The 21,102-nt window shown below is 34.4% G+C and overlaps 1 protein-coding gene across 15 annotated transcripts in view; it reads left to right on the top strand.

Moving 5' to 3' along the window:
- LOC129946784 (MAP kinase-activating death domain protein) overlaps positions 1-21,102 on the top strand; it is a 78,332-nt gene that overhangs the window by 45,311 nt on the left and 11,919 nt on the right. For 5 of the 15 annotated variants that reach the window (XM_056057102.1, XM_056057104.1, XM_056057103.1 and 2 more), the window contains exons 8-23: positions 167-199; positions 5,894-5,988; positions 6,124-6,304; positions 6,369-6,890; positions 6,955-7,207; positions 7,262-7,332; positions 7,404-7,619; positions 7,793-7,837; positions 8,675-9,032; positions 9,091-9,512; positions 9,577-10,029; positions 10,797-10,922; positions 15,292-15,546; positions 18,714-18,953; positions 19,017-19,289; positions 19,348-19,515. In XM_056057102.1, the coding sequence (XP_055913077.1) occupies positions 167-199; positions 5,894-5,988; positions 6,124-6,304; positions 6,369-6,890; positions 6,955-7,207; positions 7,262-7,332; positions 7,404-7,619; positions 7,793-7,837; positions 8,675-9,032; positions 9,091-9,512; positions 9,577-10,029; positions 10,797-10,922; positions 15,292-15,546; positions 18,714-18,953; positions 19,017-19,289; positions 19,348-19,515 (3,711 nt within the window). The remainder of the gene's footprint in view (positions 1-166; positions 200-5,893; positions 5,989-6,123; positions 6,305-6,368; positions 6,891-6,954; positions 7,208-7,261; positions 7,333-7,403; positions 7,620-7,792; positions 7,838-8,674; positions 9,033-9,090; positions 9,513-9,576; positions 10,030-10,796; positions 10,923-15,291; positions 15,547-18,713; positions 18,954-19,016; positions 19,290-19,347; positions 19,516-21,102) is intronic. The other 10 variants (XM_056057108.1, XM_056057107.1, XM_056057105.1 and 7 more) reach the window with 6 other exon arrangements.

The following is a 21,102-nucleotide window of genomic DNA, read 5'->3' as shown; positions in this document are numbered from 1 at the left end:
ATCACTTTCAAATATTTTAAACACACACTTCTACTTTTACTTCCATTTTTTCCGATGCTCGCTTGTCTGAACAAAAAAAATAATAATAATAAATCATAACATCTTCACAATTTTTAAATGCAACAAAAAAATATTTAACACACAAAAACAATATAATAATGAACAGGCTATGCAACTAATGGATCAAGCTGGACTTGGTGTAAATATTCTTCATTTTAATTTAAAATCATACTCTTCTTAAAAAATAAAAATATATACAAACTATAATACTTATACCCACTCATAAAGTATTCGTTTTAATTTTGTGTTAATTTAATATAATATTATGTGTAACATGTAAATTTATTGCTTACTCGTATATTGCATGAAGTTAAGTTTTGTAACTTATTTTGTAAATTGTTTTTTTTTTTTTAATTTTAAATTTAAATTAATTGAATTATGAGTCAAAATAGGTTTTATAATAGATTTGAGTTAAAAGATGTAGAAAATGTATGAACAAAAACTATTGTGACTTCAGGAGTTAAGTAATGAGTATCATTGCAGCTTGCAGGAAAATACTTTTTATAATAAAATAATAAAAAATACCAAATAGCTTCGTTTTTCACATGTGCACACAGAAATTCTTTAAAAATGTGCTCTTTAATATTTCATTTAATTTAAAGTAAATAAATAAAATACAAATAATATATACGTGTTCAAATAAAAACTCTTTGTGCATTTGGAAAAGCATTATACAGCTGAGGTTTTTTGAGTTTTCAATTGAATTGATCTCATTTTCGTCTTTAATTCTAAGTAACCATTAATATATGGTTTAAAAATATACCTGCAAACTAAGTTTGTCCTTAAAAATTTAAATTATTTTTTTTTTTTAAATTATAAGAACAGTTTTTTATTTTTGTCGCAAGTAAGAAAGAACCTACTAGAACTTCAAGCATTGTGGATTTCTTAACATTGAAATTATTATTTTGCTTTAAATTATTTTACTTGTTATATAGGGTTATCTATTTTGCGGTTTCAAAAGTAAAATTTATTTTTTTTCATAATATTTCTTTTTTTATTATAAAGTTTGAACGTGGACATTATGTATGAAACAATACATTATTTACATGACCACCAAGCGAATTGTTGCAAGCATCGATTCTTTTGAGCTTTCTCAATATCTCAGCCATAACTTGACGAACGTTTATTCTTAAGTGCTTAAAAGTTAATGTATAAACACGGTCGCCACGTCGCGGACAAAAAATTACGCGTCCAGGAAATATCTCTTGAAAGGAAGGTCCAATCACACCTCCGAAATAAAGAACGTACCAAACAGTGACTGTTTGTGAATTTAATGGCCTCTTTTCAATTGCTTGAAGATTCTCAGAACCACAACAACGACAACATTGTTTAATAACATACCCACAGAGTGAGAAATGTGCTTCGCCGATAAAGAAAATTTTGTTCCAAAAATCGCCGTCCACACATGTTGTTCGAGCACCAATTCGACGTAACTACGAGCTGGATCCAAATACAAAATACACCATAATGTGCCGTAAGGCAGTCTTAATTCCTAAAAACGACGAGGAATCGCCACATTCCGGTCAGCAGCAACGCTTTCACATATAGCAACGATATTTTCGGTGGTACGGGCGAAACGATGATGCACCGGCCTTACAAATTATTTGTTAACAATCCAATCTCTTTTTCAAAACAATAATTAAAAAAAAGTTAAAAAAAAGTTAGAACAACTTTGTCAATGTTAGAAAATTAAAGAAATGGTTAAATCTTCAGACAACTGCTGGAAATTAGCTCTTCTGAAATAAAAATTATATAAGAAATCAAAGGAATTACTGTGTTCAGTAAGGTAATTACTTACTTACTTATTAACTTAAGGTGGCGCTACAGTCCTGTGTGAACTAGGGCCTCACCCTACAAACTTCTCCATCTAGCTTGGTCCTTAGCTAGATGTCTCCAGTTTCGTGTTCCAAGTTGGGTAAGTCACTTTCCACTTGTGCGCGCCACCTGATCCGGGGTCTTCGTCTACTGCTCTGTCCTGTGGGAGTGGACTTGAAAACTTTCCGGGCCGGAGCATTGTTTTCCATGTGCTCTACATGACCCAGCCATCTTAGTCGTTGGACTCCACTCCCCTTCGACCCACGGTGATTTCCGTATAGCAGGACGGGCATGATAAAAGTCTTATATAACAACACTTTAATCCCTCTAGAGAGGACTTTCCCACTCAATTGCTTTCTTAGTCCAAAGAAACAGCGGTTAGCAAGAGTTATTCTGCGTTTGATCTCAGCGCTGTTTTCTGCTTTTACAGCGGAGCCTAGGTAGATGAAGTCCTTGAATACCTTAAAGTTACGTCTGTCGATGTTGATGTTTTGACCAAGACGTCGGCGTTGTATGTCCTTCCTTGTACTTTGTTTTGTTCTCATTAACCGTTAAACCCATTTTTGCCGCTTCTGCCTCAATACTCACAAAAGTCCCATTGACATCACGCTGAGTTCTTCCGATTATGTCAATATCATCAGCGTATATGCTAGTAATTGGGCAGACTTTTGAAAGATGGTGCCTCTAGTATTGACGTGTAAGCTCTGCACTATTCTGTCAATCACGATGTTAAAAAAATCGCATGACAGCCCCTTGTCTAAAACCTTTTTTGACATCGAAATGATCTGTTAAGTTGTTTCCAACCTTTATGGAGCAGCGTGGATTCTTCATGGTCATCCTGCACAAACGGACGAGTTTTTCAGGGATGCCAAAACTAGACATGGCTCTATACAGCTTGTCCATGTAGATGCTGTCATATGCGGCCTTCAAATATATGTAAAGATGGTGGGTGTCGATTTGGTGGTCTTGGGTTTTTTCCAGGTTATCTCCAGCTGCTTTGAAGAGCTTGGCATTCAAGCAATCCGCTCAAGGGGCTTTTTTAGACTTCAGCTTAGATATGGCAATGTTGTTCGGTTCGTCTTCGCCGTTATACAGTCTGCAGAAGTGGTGCTTCCATATCCTCAGCATTGACTGCAGTTCCAGTATGATGTTTCCACTTCGTCTTTGCAGCATTCGGTTCTAGGTTTATGTACCTGTGGATTTCGTTTCATCTGTTCATAAAACTTTCGAACTTCATTTGTGCTTTTAAACCTCTCAACATCTTCGACCACACGCTTCTCATGCCCTCTCTTTTTCCTTCTGAGAAGTCGGCGTTCCTCTCGTCTCTTTTGCTCATAGAACTCATGAGCAGCTCTCGTTTTTTTATGCAGCGCCGCTTTGCGTGCCTGTTGTTTGGCTGCATTTGCCTGCCGACATTCCTCATCAAACCAGGGGTTCCTTGTTGGTGGCTGTTTGAAACCCAGCACATCAGAGGCGGCTTCTCTGATTGCATCTTGGCAATTTTGCCACTTGTTTTCGATACATTGTGTTGGCGGCAGAGAACTTAGAGAGAGGTTACTTGCAACTCGGTCGGAAAGGATTTGGCGATCTCTTTCGATTGTAGCCGTTCGACGTTGTACCTTCTCCCAGCAACTCCCTGTTTTACCTTGGGTCTGGAAACCCGAAGTGCTACCTTGGCTACAAGGAGGTAGTGGTCCGAGTCGATGTTAGCTCCTCGGAAAGTTCGTACATCCATGATGCTGTAAGCGAGTCTGGCGTCGATCGCAATATGGTCAATATGGTCAATCTGGTTGACGGTAGGTTGATCTGCAGAAGTCCAAGTTCCTTTGAGGATGTTGAGGTGTGGAAAAAGCGTACGGGCTACCGTAACGTTTCGCCCCGTGATGTCGTTCAGGCTGTTTTCCCGATTATTCCACCAAAGATGTCTTCCCTTCCCAGCTTGGCATTAAAATCGCATAGGACTATTTGAACATCGCAGCTACCACACTACGCATATGTTTTGTCTAAGAGCTCGAAGAACATATCTTTGGTGTTGTCCTCTTTCTCTTCTTTGGGGGCATATCAGGCTAATGTTGCCGAATTTAGCCTAGATGCGTATTGTCATGAGACGCTCATTGATGCACCTATAACTCATGACTTCTTGCCTAAGTTTGGCTCCAATGACGAAGCCGCATCCAAATAAGCGTTGTTGGTTTTTGTGGTAGCAGTCACCAAATCAAATGTCACAGTTTTTCATCCTCTTTTTTCCCGGCCCATTCCATCGTATTTCCTGGATGTCGGTGATATCTGCTTTATAGCAGTCTAGGGCTATACAAATTATTTGTCTTCAAATTTCTTCACAATTTTGCCAATCGTATGCGTAGTTGGACGATTATGTAAACCATAATCTCCTCTCAAAGCACGGTATGTTGTTGTTGCAGAATCACCATACTTGTAGTAGGTTTCAACAGTTTTTATGCAGTTTTTATGTTTTTCGTAAATTTCAGACTTTCAACAGATAAAAAAATGGGTTAACAACTTTGTTTGACAGATGTCGAATTCAAGCCGTATAATTTCATAACCGCAAAATGGATAACCCGCTATTATTTTATTCAAAAATGTTGAAACTTTGAAGAATTTTCGTCAAAAACAGTATAGACTGGTCAAATCTTTAAGCCTTAAATTTACCAAAAAATTAGTTTTTGAAATAAGTATTTTTTCTTTTAAATTCAATAAGATTTTGTGAGGCATTTGTTATTTGAACCAAAACCATATTTTTATAATTCGCAATTGTTAATTATTCGAAAAAAGACAAGAATGCGAACGAAACGAATAATTTTCCATTGGTGCCATTATGCAAATGTTATTATTTTTTAAAGCCTACAAATTGAAAGTTGTGATATTGATAATAACATTTTGTATGAAATTAATTTAATATATTTCTTTCTTTTCAAGACTTTTGAGTCTTTTATATTTTACCAATTCTTATTAGTTTAATTTGTATGTTTTTTTTTTATTTTTTGTAAAAAAATTAAAATTTTTCGTTTATAAATTTTTCCTGGATTTAATTTAATTTTTTGATCGTTAAATATTCAAGCTGAAAATTGTTAACATCTTACCAATTGTGTGATAGGTTTATAAGTTAGTAAAATACATCGGGTCAACCAAACTTGTCTCTTTTTTTTAAATTCATATTATAAAAAAAATCAATGATCGTTACGTACAGACTCACACACAAAGTTTTTTTTTAAAATTACAATAACCTTTTAGTTAGTTTCGATTATTAATTAAAAAATATCAAAAAGACTCTATTACAGTAGTAGCCCAATTAAATTTGAATTAATATGTTTGATTAGATAGATTTGAAAACATATTATACATTTGATTTACATATATACTTACCTATAAAATACCCTCTCAAGACCTTACTTTCCAAATTCATACTAAATTCATTTCAATTTCATAAAAATTCATGATTCACAAAAATAAAATATTCGCGTAAGGCTTTTATCGAAAAAGATTTTAACTAAATTCCAAATTTTACTGAAATTTCCAGTATTACAAAAAGATCCAGAACATGCATGATGGAGTTTTGAATAATTCGAGCGAATATTCTAATTTTGTTTGGTTTTTGATCTTATTCCAATGTGTTTTAAATTATTTTGCTGCATGTTTGAAGTGCAATTTTTTCTAAAAAAAAAAACAATGTCAAATTCATGACTTTTTCATGTACATAAACATTTTCTATCATATAAAGCAGCTTGGATTGTTGGTATTAATATTTAAAAAGAGGATACAGTTAATAAAAAGAGCATAATTTAAGTTTGTAGCTTATAGAGAACAAAAAATCTGTTTTATAAATATCGTTAATTTAAATTAAGGAAACATAGTTGCGAACATTAAAAATATTTTAGTAATAATTCAGTAGAAGAACATGGATTTGACATTATGCTAACCTTTTCGAATAATTTTTTTGTTTAAATAAAAAAATGGGTGGAAAAATAATAAGTTATTAATATGAATTATCGATTTATTTAAGGCTTTAACATCAATGTCTGCAAGTAATCAAGCAGCTTCAAATCAACAGCTAATGCCATCGATAAGAGATAGCTTACAACAGCCACCGATACTAGGGTAAGTTCGATCAGATTTAGGTAAGACCTAAATCTCATATTTTCTCAAACTAAGTTATGTTTAACACGATAGTAATATTTTTGATTTGTTTCAATCAATTTAAGAATCTGCTCTTTTTTAAATTTTGCTTTAAAGTGTTTCGTCTGCTCGGCTACCTTTGCAATCACCATCATCAGCACAGGCAAGTCAACGCAACTCGATATCCACTCAAGGTGTTGCATCGCGTCAGCCCAGTCCTAATGCCCCTCCCGCAATAAATCCAATTATCTTTGGGACTGATGTAGATTCAGTTGATGTTGCAACACGGGTTGCTATGGTAAGACTCACAAGAAAACACACAAAATAAAAACAGAGCTTAACCTTCTTGTTTTTGTTCACAGGTTCGATTCTTTAATTCACAAAACACCCTAGCCAACTTTACTGAGCATACTCGAACACTGCGGTTGTATCCAAGACCTGTTGTAGCTTTTCAGATCAACAGCTTTCTAAGGTCTCGACCTAGGGCATCAGTATTTTTAAATAAATTTGCCCGAACTCAAGCAGTAGAATTTTTGTCAGAGTGGTCCCTAACGCCGACCAATGTGGCATTCTTACGCGTTCAAACGGGTGTCCTTGATCCAATACAAGTTGGCGACAAGGCGAAGTGGTTTGCCCATGGGCTGACTCCGATTCGTTTCTCTGTTTGGGATGATGGAAGTTCGTTAAATGGAGCTCTTCGAAGTCTTCAACAGCTAGAATGTCAGCCTACGGATGAAAGTGGTTCAGATTCAGAAGGAGCGGAGAGCACAAGTTCATCATATTCCTCACTAAGTGATTTCGTCTCGGAAATGGTATCTTCAGATCTTTCACCTAGCTTACACGATGTATTCGGACCTCATCATCATCACCACAATGTGCCCCAGGTATTTACATTATAAATTATTTCAATATTGAGCTACCATTTTTTTTGTTCAAACCTTGTTTCAGACCCTTTCATCAAACCTTGATGCTAGTTTAGTATATCATCCCCCAAGTAAATTGCAATATCCTGAAGGTGTGATTGTACAGTCTTCCAAAGAGGATGACGACCGACCTGAGTCGCCACATTCCTCATCATCGAGTCGATCGGACTTAAGTTCACCAAGTTTTAATCGGGATTCAGAATTTGATTTCCCTCCTAAAGGGGATCCCGAAGTTTTACTCAGACCAAAATCAATGGACGATGAAGAAAGTTCTCCAGGTATGAAATATACATAAATAATACAAGAAAAGTCTTAAAATATCTTTTTTATAGGATCCCAAAAACTCCAACGAAATGCCTCTGATCTTGAAAAGGGAAATTTATCTGATAAAAGAAAAACTACGGTTCGAATAAAAAGCCAACAAAATTTAAATTTATTTATCATCATTTAACTTATTTTTCTTCCTGGATATAGGCACTTCCGATAACACCGACTGTAGTACGACAGCCAAGTTTTTCTAATATTTTAGCTCGAACCAGTTCGGGTTCGAGTTCAGGAAGCCCTGGCGGTAGTCAAAGACAAGGTTCACAAGGCTCTTTATTTGAAAACTTTGCTTCCCATGCTAAGGATCTAGTGAGAGAAACAACTCGTCAAAGTAGTCAGGAAGGCATATTGGCTCATGTAGACAAGGTATGTTTTGGAATTCCAAGTTTAATTGGTTGCTTTCTTATAAATATTGGTGTCCGTCTATATGTGTTCAAGTGCTTGCCGTTTTTAAGTTTTTTTTCTTTTTTTTTAATACTAAGTCTTTTTTGGATTTTGTTTAAATGTGTTTAATTTTGTATTAAAATTTAATTTTAAAGGAATCAGTGGACGAAGAGGAAATTAAATTCAATCCTCTTGAAAAGGTTTGTAAACAAATATTTACATGTTTTTCTTTGTTAATTGCAAAACAAGCATTCGGCCAAAAGCTTACAAACAAATTGGATCACAACTGTAGTTATTAGAGATTCATAAACGCCTAGTTTGTCATTGGTCGTTCATTGTATAAATTCCAATTCAAATGGTTTCATTGTTAGATATAAATTTGAATCATCAGTTTTTGAAAAAAGTAAACAATTAGAAAATTGGTTCTAAGCTTTGTAGGGAGTTTAATAAAGTGCAAGATTGAAATTTATTTTTTGTGTGGTGCAGAGAAAAAAAGTAGTAAAAGAAAATAAACTTTAGCTTACATTTTGTAACAAATTATGAAACTTTTAACAAAAAATACATATGTACATTTCGGTTGACTTTAATAATTTTGCTCACCAGTTATTAAGTGACTTTCTGTACCAAACTAATTTAGGTGGTTGATGATGCTTTTTTTCCTTATTGCACTCCTTCGATCCAAAACCTGGAGAGCATTCTAAGAAATGAGAATCAACAAGAACGATCATTTTTATAGCCGTTGTTTGCTTAAGTTAATCAAAATTTGTATACTTTTAAAAATGACGTTCCGTTCATATCTGAATTAAATCAAAAAGCAACTGTTTTCTAGATTCTTTTTTTTTAAACATACAAACTAATTTACGCCTTTAATCCATAATTTTAATCGATATTTTGTTTTTAAATTTCATTTTATCATTTTTATATTTTGCACTTTTCCATTCGACTTTCAAATAATTTTAGATTAGCAGATCAATATTTTCAATTGTTTTTAAAACAGTTGTAATCTTTCTCTTTTTTTTAATTTTAACTTAAAACAGCTCACACTTCATGCCAAAAAGGCTGCAGGTGAAGCTTCTAAACAAGCAATCGAAGTTTCCAAGCAAGCAGCAGGTGTAAGCAGAAATACATTGGATGATCTAACCTATGTTGGAAAATCAACTTTGGGTGATTTAACAAAGACAGCAAAAGAAGCTGCTACTAAAAAAGGACTCATGAAAAACAATGAACAAGATAATATGATGGATCTTCAAGGACCTGGAAATCAAATTGCTACACAAAAACAAGGTGGATTAATGCAAAACACTGGTAGAGATTTCTTTTCTTCTATTGGAAGTGATATAAACGGACTCACGTCGTCCACAAGTGCAATGTTTTCAGGGATGTTTGGAGGGAAAAGTAAACAAATAACAAAATCAAGATGGTTTTTTGTATTTATTTTGGTTTCTATTTCTAGAGCAACAACAACAGCAGCAGCAGCAACAGTCACAGCAACAAAGACAGCATCCCAATCAACACCACCATCAACAAGGTCAGGCAGCTGGACAGAAATCAAAAAGCGGTCTATCTTTTGATCCCTTCCCAGGACGGAGAGCACTGGCCGAGAGAACTCCATTGATAAAGCACTCAAGTCCAAAACAAAGTCAAGAAGAAATCCAAAGGCAACAGAATCAAGAACGATCTCATAGCAACTCAGAAAATCAAGCCTTTTTGAAGGATGTTATTAGCCAGGTTATGGCTGGAGAAGGCGTTGGCTGGCTGAAGCTAAATCGACTTAGAAAGCTTATGGAAGATGAGTCCTATCGAATGCTGGTGTTGGGAAAACTCAATAAGACACTGGATCGTAAGATCGCTCCAGATGATCATATCGATGATGTGGTAGGTTTTCGAAAAAGAACCAATTATTTTAAGAATCTTTAATAGCTATTGTTTTCTTTTCTAGTGTATCCCGAAACCCTTATGGAAAGGCATCCTTAAATGCCTCCAAGCAATAGCTTCCGGCCTCGATAGCACATTCTCGAACTTTGGCATGGGGGGAATGGCTTCGGTCTTCCAAATGATGGAAATCGCTCACACTCACTACTGGAGCAAGGAACTCACTGAAAATACCAGTGAAATGAGTCCCAGTTTACTCTCAAGTCATGCAGCTAGCCCTATGGGTAGTCGAGAGAACCTGCGTTCGCCTTCCAGTCCGAATCCCTCGAATCTTGGCAGTGAATGGGCGTCACCTCAGGAGTCTCGCAAGAATTCCACACAAATCGATCGCAGTGGAGCTCAAAGAAGAATGTCATCAGCTGACAGTCAAGATGGTCAATCTACTACCGAAATGTTTAAAGACATGTTGACACAGAAGAGAAATGTCCTCATGAGCAAGCTTTCTTCCTTTGATTCTGATGTAAGTCGTAGGATATTTTTTGTAATTTTTCATTTAGAATGATTGGTAAATGTTGTTCTTTGTTTTTTTTTTGGGATGCATTAAGAGGTCTTAGTGCTTAACATGTGACCCAATTGCTGTGCTTCTTTCATATATCTTCATTTTTTACTCATCGAAATAAAAACTATAAAGTCCATTCAATCATGCGCTAGTTATTATTGCTCTTTATATAATATACATTTAGGAAGTGTAATTTCTTCGAAATAGATTTAGTTTTTGTTTTTTATAATGCCAAAATATATAAGCTCAATAATATCAATATTTGTGTACGGCATCATCTTCTGCTTTTTTGCATCCCTTGCTTTGAAGTCATGTCCTACAAATTTCTTCGTTTGCAAAAAAAGTTTAAAGTTTCAAGGCATCCTGAATTATTTATGTTAATTTAAATTGTATGGGGGCAGGGGGTTTGAAAGTTTTTTATATACCAAGATCAAATAACTACCGCCAACTTTAATTTGACATGAATAATTAAGGAAGCCCTGAATAAAAATTGCATCGTATATTTAATTTTTGCAAATGGAACAATTTTCAATACCTGAACTTTTTATAGTTTTCAATTGAAATAAATTTTCTAAATTTTATAAGTTATACATAATCGTTATATAAAAATACATTTATATGTATAAATTTTGCTGATGTGTATAACTTTAATTTGAATTTATTATAATTTCGTGTTATGATGATGTTTTCTTGCTGCAATTTTTTTTTATAAATGTTATTTGGTTTAGGGTGCCGGTTCCACTGGGGCACTCTCAGTGGTGAGTGACCTTCTTCCATCCGGTCATAAGGGCGGTGGACAACGTCTGCCTTCCATAAGTTGCCGCTCGACCGTATCCGATACTGAATATGAAAATGTAAGTACAATAAATTGTCTGTCTTGTTTTGTTTTTCTGTTGAAAATAGATGGAATTAGCTTCAAGCATAAATAAATAGTTGATTTATGTGGATAATATTGAAAGTTACGAGTAAATAAAATATCTATTGATTAGAGCTTGATATAAAATTTATTTTGTTTAAAGTTTTTGGCGTCTGCATTTAAGATAATAACGTTATTAGGAATGTGAATTTATGTAAAAGTCTTAACAAAATAAAAAAAACTACGTTAGTACACAAAGTAAACAAAAATACACACAACTTAACTTTACAAACTAAAATTATAAATTTCCTGTGCCCAATTAGGGATATCCTGAAGTTATAGTCAATGTACTGAGTTATCCATTTTACGGTTTCAAAAATAAGCTTATGTATGTAGGTAAAGAACATTTATAAATATTTTTTTACGATATCAAGTTTGAACGTTGACATTATGTATGTGTAAAACACTACATCATTTAAATGACTTGCACGTTAATTGTTGCAATCATCGATTATTTTGAGGTAATTTTCGAAATTATTTGACACGTATTGGGCCATGACTTGACGAATGTTGGTTCTTAACGCTCAAGAGTTAAAGGTTTATCTTTCGAGTGGTCGCATAAAAAAAAGTCCAGCGGTGTCAAGTCGCATGATCTTGGTGGCAAGTTGATATCACCATAAGGTCCAATTAAATATCCGGACCATAGAACGCAACAACCAGTGAATTTTTGTGAATGTAATGGCCCCTCTTCAATTACTTGAGGACTCTCAAAACGCTAAAACTACAATTTTGTTAATTAACATACCCACCGAGTAAGAAATGTGTTTCGTCGCTGAAGAAAATTGTATTCGAAACCTCCTGTTGTTCAAGCACCCATTCGACGTATCTACGAGCTGGATATGGATGTATGAAGGGATAGATCCAAATGCAAAATACGCCATAATGTGCCGTAAGGCAGTCCTAATCCCTAAGAACGACGAGGAATGGACATATTCGGGTCTTCGGCAACATTTTCACTTACTTACTTACGTACTTAAGGTCGCGCTACAGTCCGGGCGGACCTGGGCCTCAACCAACATGCGTCTCCAGCCAGCTCGGTTGGTTGGCACGCCAAGTTGGTTAAAGTCTTCACGCACCTGCGTGCCACCTGAGTCGCGGTCTTCCTCTACTGCACAGTCCCTCGGGATTGGATTCGATGATTCGCTCTACATGACCTAGTCATCTAAGTCGTTGGACTTTTATAGTTCGTCGTTGTATCTTCGCCTCCATTCTACATCTATTCTTACGGGACCAAAAATCACAGGAAGATTTTTTCTCTCGAAGCATCCTAAGACGGTCTCATCTTTCTTTGACATGGTCCAGGCCTCAGCGCCATAAATGAGAACCGGAATGAAGAGTGTCTTATAGATGGTGATTTTAGATGTTCGAGAGAGGACTTTGCTTCTCAATTGCCTTCTATGTCCAAAGAAGCAGCGATTTGCAACAGTTATTCTTCGTTTGATTTCAGCTCTGGTGTCGTTGTCTGTGTTAATAGCGGTGCCTAGGTAGACAAAGTCCTTAACTACCTCGAAGTTAAAGCTGTCCATGCTGCCATTTTGTCCAAGGCGTCGTTGTTCAATGTCCTTATTTGATGACAGCGTATACTTAATCTTGCCCTCATTGACCACTAAACCCATCTTCTTCGCTTGCGTTGCAATGCTCAAAAACGCTCCATTGGCATCATGCTTTGATCTTCCAATTATGTCAATATCATCTGCATTTCCGAGTAATTTGCGAAATTCTTTCCAGAACGATATTGAAGAAGTCGCATGACAGTGCATCACCTTGTCTAAACCCTTTTTTGGTATCGTTGAGATCTTTTCCTACCTTGATAGAGCAGCGTGTATTCTCCATCGTCATTCTGCACAAACGGATAAGTTTGACAGGGATGCCAAAACTAGACATTGCTTTGTAGAGCCCTTCCCTATAGATGCTGTCATACGCGGCTTTAAAATCGATAAAGGGTATCGATTTGAGCTCCTGGTTTTTTTTTTAAGATGTATCGTAGTGTGAATATTTGGTCGATAGTGGACTTTCCTGGTCTGAAGCAAAACTGATAAGGACCTATTAGGTTGTTGACGAACGGCTTCAGACGTTCAAATAATACAGCAATGTTAAGAAGACTGATGCCTCTGTAGTTGGCGCAATTTAGAGGGTCTCCTTTTTTATGTATCGGGCATGCTTCCTTCTGACCATATTTTGCAGATGAGTTGATGCATGCTCCCTAACAAGTCATCGCCTTCTGCTTTAAATAGTTCGGCAGCGATTCCGTCAACTCCAGCAGCTTTGTTTGACTTCAGTTTAGATAAAGCTATATTCACTTCGTCGAGGTCGGGTAGGCGGAATTGTTGATCTGCGTCGTCTAGGGTGAGTGGTTCTATCTTTCTTACAGCAGAATTCTGTTCGTCATCGCCGTTATATAATTTGGAGAAGTGGTCTTTCCATATTCTCAACATAGACTGTGGTTCTACTTCGATGTTTCCCTGGTCGTCCTTACAGGCCCCGGTTTGGTAAAATTTACGCACAGCAGCGATATTTTCAGTGGAACAAGCGAAACGATGATGCACAGGCCTTACAATATCTTCAACCAATCTAGTCTCTTCAATTTTCCTCACAATTTTGCAAATTGCGTTCGTAGTTGAAAGATTATGTAAACCATAAACTCCTCTTAAAGAACGATATGGGTCTGTGGCAGAATAACCATTCTTGCAGTAAATCCATTTTCGTAAATGTCAGACTTCCAACTGAAAAAAAAAATGTTTAACAACTTAGCTTGCAGATGTCGAATTCCAGCCCTTTTGAACCGCAAATGGAACACCCGTTAAAAATATGTACACATTATAAACTTTTTCATTCGCTTTGAAGCAACGTTGGTTGACATGTGTTGCTGTTGTGGCAAACTTTAAAAACAAGAAAAGTATGCATGCAACTCCCCTGGTAAGGCACCCTAAAAGTCTGAGGGTAGTTGCTAGCCTAAAATATACAAGAATATATAAGGTTATCAAAAAAATAAATACTATTTAGTAACATTCAAAAAAAGAATTTTAAAGAGGCTTACCCTAATGTCCATTTCAAATTAGACATACGACATAAAAAATTGGGCCTTTTCACGGACCTCGTCTGAAATGAGAAACAAAATTATCATGCGGCTAGATATCTAACATCTATTTTTTTGTGATGAAAGCTGTACAACTGAGGTTTAGGTTAGGTTAGGTTAGGTTATAGTGGCTGTCCAAGATGGAAACGGACACACTTAGGCCAGTTTAATGGCCCATTGTGATACCACATGAATCGTGAGGCTTCCTCCTAAGCTCAATGGAACCAGCTTGAGTACCTTACGAAACGTGAGAGGCTGATTACACCGATATGATTTAGATCGTTTAGATCGTTAAAGAAGAATTCTCCTAGGTTATTCTTGAGTTCTCGAGGTAGAGCAGGACATGTGCATAGAAGATGAAGAACCGTTTCTTCCTCTTCCTCGTATATGGTTCTGCAAAAGTCATTTGAGAATACGCCTAGTGTCGTGGAGTGCTTTCCTATTAGACAGTGTCCGGTTATGACACCTATAATCGAGCTTATATGTGATCTGCTTAGAGAGAGCAAGCACCTTGAACGTTTTAAATCCAGTGTTGGCCAGATGTTTTTTGTGACTTGACACGTGGTGATGTTGTTCCACCTGGTGCCTGTCCTCCTCACAGCGTCTTGCATTAGCAGAGGTTTAGACATGAGGTTATTTTCGAATAATAATTGTGTGTTCGGTTTTGAAAAAAATGTTTAATGAAGTGGTTTAAAAAAGGGATATGCATTCAAGTCTTTTCTACCTATAAAATTTAAACAAAGGTTTTGCATTACATCGATGTTTCGAAAGTAAAAATACACCACATGAACTTTTTAGAAGACGTGAGATCAAGATTGAAGATGGAAAATCATAGAATCCAAAAGAAAACGATACAAGAGACCATTCACATTTTTCATAAGTACTATAAGCAGCTATTCAAAATTAATTTTATATTGTCATTTGCAAAAACGATGAAACACCCATTTTTCCGTTATTTTCTGCATAACCTTTGATATATATATAAATTTGCTGTCATCCTATTTATTATTTGACACAATTTTAACTGAGAATTGCCATTTCCTTTGCAATACCGAATCAATGTTTCAGCTTAAACTTTATCTGCCATAAGAAAATAAAATAGTCAAATTTTAAACAGCAAATACAAGTTTACATTTTACATCCTTCACCGAGAAACAATTATTAAATATAAATATATACTTTATACTTAGTTCTCTTTCATTTTATAATTATAATACATTTCTATTTACAGACAAATATTCTAAAGGATTCCAAGAAAGGTGGAAATTTGTGGTCTGGAAAATCGACGTTGAGTGCTGGTTTTCGGTATACTGGAGGTCATTTAATAAATACATCCTCATCACCATCACCGGATAGTCCAAGGGTTTATCTGTTCGAAGGCTTAGTTGGCAAAGATAGGCTTATGTTGTGGAATCAAATGCAATTTTGGGAAGATGCATTTTTAGATGCAGTTAGCCAAGAACGAGATATGATTGGAATGGATCAGGTATATACCTAATAATTTCATTTTATTATTTTGTAGGCATAAACTAAAAGCGAAGATCAATATCTTATACCAAAACTACAAAAGATTCGACAAAACTTTAGGTACTATGTTCTGAATTGAAAAATATGTCTGATTGATTATTGGTCTTTTGAGCTTCTCAATGACCGAAAGTACAACGAACAGTGAAATGAGCAAATCTTTACATCGTTTTGAAGAAAGTAAGATGATTGCACTTGATATTTTAAAAGAATTAAATAGCATCATTCTTTCGGTTTTCATGAATTTCTTCCTTCATTTTTATTATTTCGGATTGTTCAATAAAAGTCGAATTTCAGAAAGAAGTAAGCTTATAGTAAGCGTCAAACTACAATCAGAGGCTCATCATAAATGCATGTGTTAGTTGTTAGTAAAAAAAATAATACAATTGTAGCCTAACGCACGCACAAAACACAAAACAAAATTAACATTTAACTATTACAGAACAACAAATGAAATTAGAACGTTTACGATAGTGGAGCACTGGTTCTAAACAATGATTTTAATCCCACCTTATTTAAATTTAAATCTATCGATGAACAGTTAAAGTTATATAAAATGCTCATTCGACTTAAAGCTCTATTTTTCCCATAGTTAGTTCTATGGAAGTCAATATGTATAAAATCAAAAGAACGTAGGTGATGAGTTCCGCCTCAGTAATTCAAATTTACACAAGATAACAAATAACTTTCATCAATTTCTCAATAATTAATGAGTTGATGAAAAAATACTAAGTCATTATTTACACGCCTTTGATGGAGAGATTGCATTTGAAGAAGCAGAAAACGATGTTCATAGGGAGGCAGATCATAAGGATATTCCCAAGGAAGACCCTTTAGGGCAAAGCGGATGAAATTATGTTGAATTGATTCAATACGTTTTCTATGAATTTCGTAATAGGGAGTCCATACCTGCGAAGCATATTCAAGATGAGGACGAACATTCAAATTATACAAAGAAAGGGTAACATAGGGATCATTGAACTCCTTTGCCCAGCGTTTTATAAAACCAAGCATAGAACTTGCCTTATTAACAATAAAATTAATGTGATATGTAAACTCTAAGTTAGAACAGAAATGTACACCTAACTCTTTAAATGTGGAGAAACGACAGAGTTTTTGCTGTGATATACAGTAGTCAAATACTTAACTGATTAGTTTTTTAGTGAAAGCTATAGTCTGGCATTTTAAAGGGTTGAGTAGAAGGCTATTTTTTTGCGACACCAAAATGTGAAACTTGTAAAAGAATACGATCATGGGTGGACTTTATTATTTTGAAAATCTTCATATCGTTAGCAAAAATGAGAAGTTCACTTGAGCATAGACATGACGATACATCGTTAATAAACAGGATGAACAGAAAAGGGCCAAGATGGCTTCCCTGGGGAACACCAGATTGAGCAACAAAAGTTTCAGAATGACAATTTCTAAATTTTGACTCGTAGGATCTGGTTTCAAGGTATGACTTAATCCAAGCTTAGAAAAATTATGGAAAATCAAAAGCTTTAGAAAAGTCAGTGTATACACAGTCAAGTTCATAACCTTGTTCTAAAGCGTTTGAACATATGTTTGAGAATGTAAGGAGATTTGTAACGGTTGATCTTTTTTTCACAAAACCATGTTGCTGTTCGAAAATGATATTTTTACTACGCTTTCACAAACACCTTGTTCAAATACTTTAGGAATGCAAGAAAGCTTTGCAATGGGCCTGTAGTTGCTTATATCCGACTTGTTACCTTTCTTGAAAATTGGTGTTTGAAATGACTTCTTCCATATACTGGGAAACTTGCCTGTTTTTAGAAAAAGGTTGAATAATAACGTAAGATGGAATTACTGTGTTCAGTAAGGTGATTATTTAAGTCAAGAAAAATGTCTAAGGGGAGTGATATTCATCAATATTAGTAATTCCTGATCTAGATTCTAGAACCAGAGTACTTATAGCGTCAGAAGAAAAGACTAAATCGAGAATTCGATTTTTTGAGTTTTTAATACAGCTTGTTTGCTGTAAGTCAGTAAGAAGAACTTTATCGAGAAGAGATAGTTCCAATTGTGAAGAAGAAGGAGAGGCTTCAAGGCAGGATTCGTCTTCGGATAGAATCCAGTCTTTGTGTGGTAAATTAAAATCACCTAGAAGTAAAATATTGGTGTTAGAGCTGGAAAAATTTATAAGATAGTCTAATGCCAGGGAGAGATCGTTATAAACAGACTACTTTTTGTAGACGTTTAAAATGAAAATATTCTTAGTCTGTACCATTAAAGGAACAGAAGATGAGAATAATGTATTTTTTACCGCTATGAGAACTCGTCCACCTAAATCCTTTGCATTACCAACATGACGATGAATGGGTTCAAGTCTGAAAACCACAAAATAAATGCTGGTGTGTGTATGCCTCAGGGCTCTGTTCTACCTCCAACACTCTTTCTCATTTTTATAAATGATCTCCTGTCTCCAACTTCTAAAACAATACTTTGTTTCGCTGACAATAGTGTTCTTAGCTTTTCATATTCGTTTTTAGACTCAAATCGCTCTTTTTCGGATGTGGAAATGCTCTGTATCGATTAAATTGAAAGACGGTACGACTTTTATTGCGGGACAAATAATATTAAAAAAAAAACAAATTCCAATGCTGTCGTGTATAGGTAAAGCGAGATACACCCCACTTTCCATTATCCATAGATGGCACTTGCAAAAATGAGACTGAACATTTCGATATTCTCGGTAATTGTGCCACCAACCGCCTTCCTAAGGCAATGCTACAAATTTGTCTCCCCTTCTAATTTGGCTGATATCTACACGTCCAAAGCTTGAGTATAGATTCCAACTCTGGGCTTGTGCATGCTTCTACAACTTACTTTAGCCTGTTAAACAGAGCATTTAAATTCATTGGTGATAATCATTAGTTCATTAACTTCGTTGGAATATTGTCGTAATACTCGCGCTTTTGGGAGTGCTCATCAGAGCGCAACTTCGGTCATACTTTCAAATACAGATATTCGTTCTTTAGTCGTAAAACGCTAAATGTGAAACACAATACTCTGTCTTTCCCAGCCATTGCAATATTCACAAATTCAAAACCAATGTTTTTTTTTAAATATATTTACATATATTTTATTTATTTTTATTCTTTTAAGGGACCTGGAGAAATGATGGAAAGATACAAATCTTTGAGTGAATCGGAGAGAAAACGTCTGGAACACGACGAAGATAGACTACTTTCAACAATGTTGTACAATTTGACAGCAATCCTAGTTATGTTGAATGTTAACAAGGAAGAGATCAAGCGGAAAGTTCGTCGTTTGCTTGGAAAGAGCCACATTGGTTTGGTTTACTCACAAGAAGTTCATAATTTAGTGGATCAAATCAATAACTTGGTAATTGTTATTTTACATTATGAAAACTAAGCTCTTTGATTTAATAATAACTTATTTTAATAGAACGGCAATGACATCGATTTAAAACCGCTTGGCTCAAGGCTCTTACATCGTCAAAGTTTCACAGTACATCAGGGTGTCGATGCAACGGGCCCCTTGAGGTTTTTGGAAGTTCGTGATGATGGCTTAGTTTTGCGATCAGTTAATGGAACCATTGTGGAACGCTGGTGGTATGAACGTTTAGTCAATATGACCTTTTCACCCAAAACAAAAGTTTTGTGTCTCTGGAGACGTAACGGTGGACAGACGCAGTTGCACAAATACTATACAAGAAAGGTAAGTACTTCCCTTCCTTTTCTTAGAATTTTAAAGATTTGAGCTAATTTTTCTATAGTGTAAGGAATTGTACAATTGCATCAAAGATGCCATGGAACGTGGTGGCACCCCAACAAATGTACCTGAACTTGGTGGAGAATTCCCAGTGCAAGATATGAATTCTGGTGAGGGAGGTCTGCTGCAAGTCTGCCTCGAGGGTGTTGGTTTGTTATTTGCTAACAGTAAGGTAAGAAATATTTTTTTTTTGTATTTTATTCAAATAATTTTCTAGTTTCTAAGTTAATATTATTTATTTTCTTAAACAATATCCAAGCAACATTATATGATAATAATTAATTAATATTTTAGAAAATAATTCTTGTTGCTATTTGTTTTGTTCAATAGAATATAATTACAAATAAATTTTATTGTATGACTACGTGACTTTATTACGTAAAAGAATTTTTACTTTAACTTTTATTTCTCTTGAAGAAATTATTAAATTTTATTTTTAAAATTGAAATAAAAACAAAAGAAAAAAAACATGCAGATAGCAAGGACCTTCTCAATGATTTTTTTTTATTATTATATAAATATACAATTTTTCTAAATAAAAAAAAACATATTTTTTAATAGATATGTATGTAAGGCATAAAATAGCTATTAATATTTTATTTAACAACTATATATACATATTTTCTTATTTGGTGTCTATCTCCTTAAGTGTTGAAAAACATTTTCTTTTTTTTTATTGTTTTATAAATTCATTCTCTTTTGTAAAAATTAAACAAAATAATATTTCCTACTTTCTTCCATTTCTATCGCATACAAAATATAATATAAATTTTTTTGAAAAATTAAAATCAGTTTTATATATTTAATGCAAAACCACTCTTCTTATCATCGATTTGTTAATTTGCAAAAGCATACGTGGTCATATTCTTCTTATTTTTCGTTGTGTCTCGTAATTTTAAACTTAAAAACATTTGCGTTATATTAAGAAAGAAAAAATATGATATTTATTGTCTAGGACTTGAATATAATATAATTTTTTTATTTCTATAATATTTTTATGATGCAAATAATATTACAACACAAAGCATGATTTTTAATTTTTTTTTTATTTTGAATTACTATTTTTGTTTAATTATTTTCTAAGTTTCGTACTACTTTTTTTAATGTTTAAAGCAATCGTTATTAAATATTGCTAAGAAGGTAACGCCTAGGGAAAGTTGTGTCTTAAAACTCGGTTTAGTCAATTCCTGAAAAGAAAAAAACAATAATTATAAACTCTGCTAAGAAACATTACAAAATGTATGCGTTTTGTTTAACCAAATCAAACTAATTTTTAAAATTAGTTTTCATTAATTTAGAAAGAAGTTTTTTTCTAGTTCTTCCTTCATTTGAGAAAATGCGCTTTTTTCGCAAGTTTAATGAACAAAAATCAAATTAAAATATTTCTTTAAGAACTGAATCGATTGTTTAGGGTAGCGAATTAAAGGTTTATTTAAAGGAAATCATTTTAGTATTTATGTATTTTGAGAATGGAACATTTTAATATTCATTCCGGTAGAAATGCTTCCAAGTTTACATCAACTAAAAAGCGTAGAAGTTAAGTGGTTGTCCTGCCATTTAAACTCATGAAGGCTTTTTAATTAGTTTTAACTATAAAATTACTTGAGTAAATAACTTAAAGTTGCCCAGGTCTTCAAGGTGTTTTTGATGAATTGGGGTCGAAATACTGTATGGATCAAAATAATGTATTTAAAATAAAAATATTGTGTCTCAAAATACTGTGTTTCCAAATACTGTATGTACAAAATACTGCGTGATC

This window comes from Eupeodes corollae, chromosome 2 (genome assembly GCF_945859685.1).
Source record: "Eupeodes corollae chromosome 2, idEupCoro1.1, whole genome shotgun sequence".
NCBI lineage: Eukaryota > Metazoa > Arthropoda > Insecta > Diptera > Syrphidae > Eupeodes > Eupeodes corollae.
The sequence above is the reverse complement of the archived record's forward strand: the minus strand, read 5'-3'. Positions and strand labels throughout refer to the sequence as shown.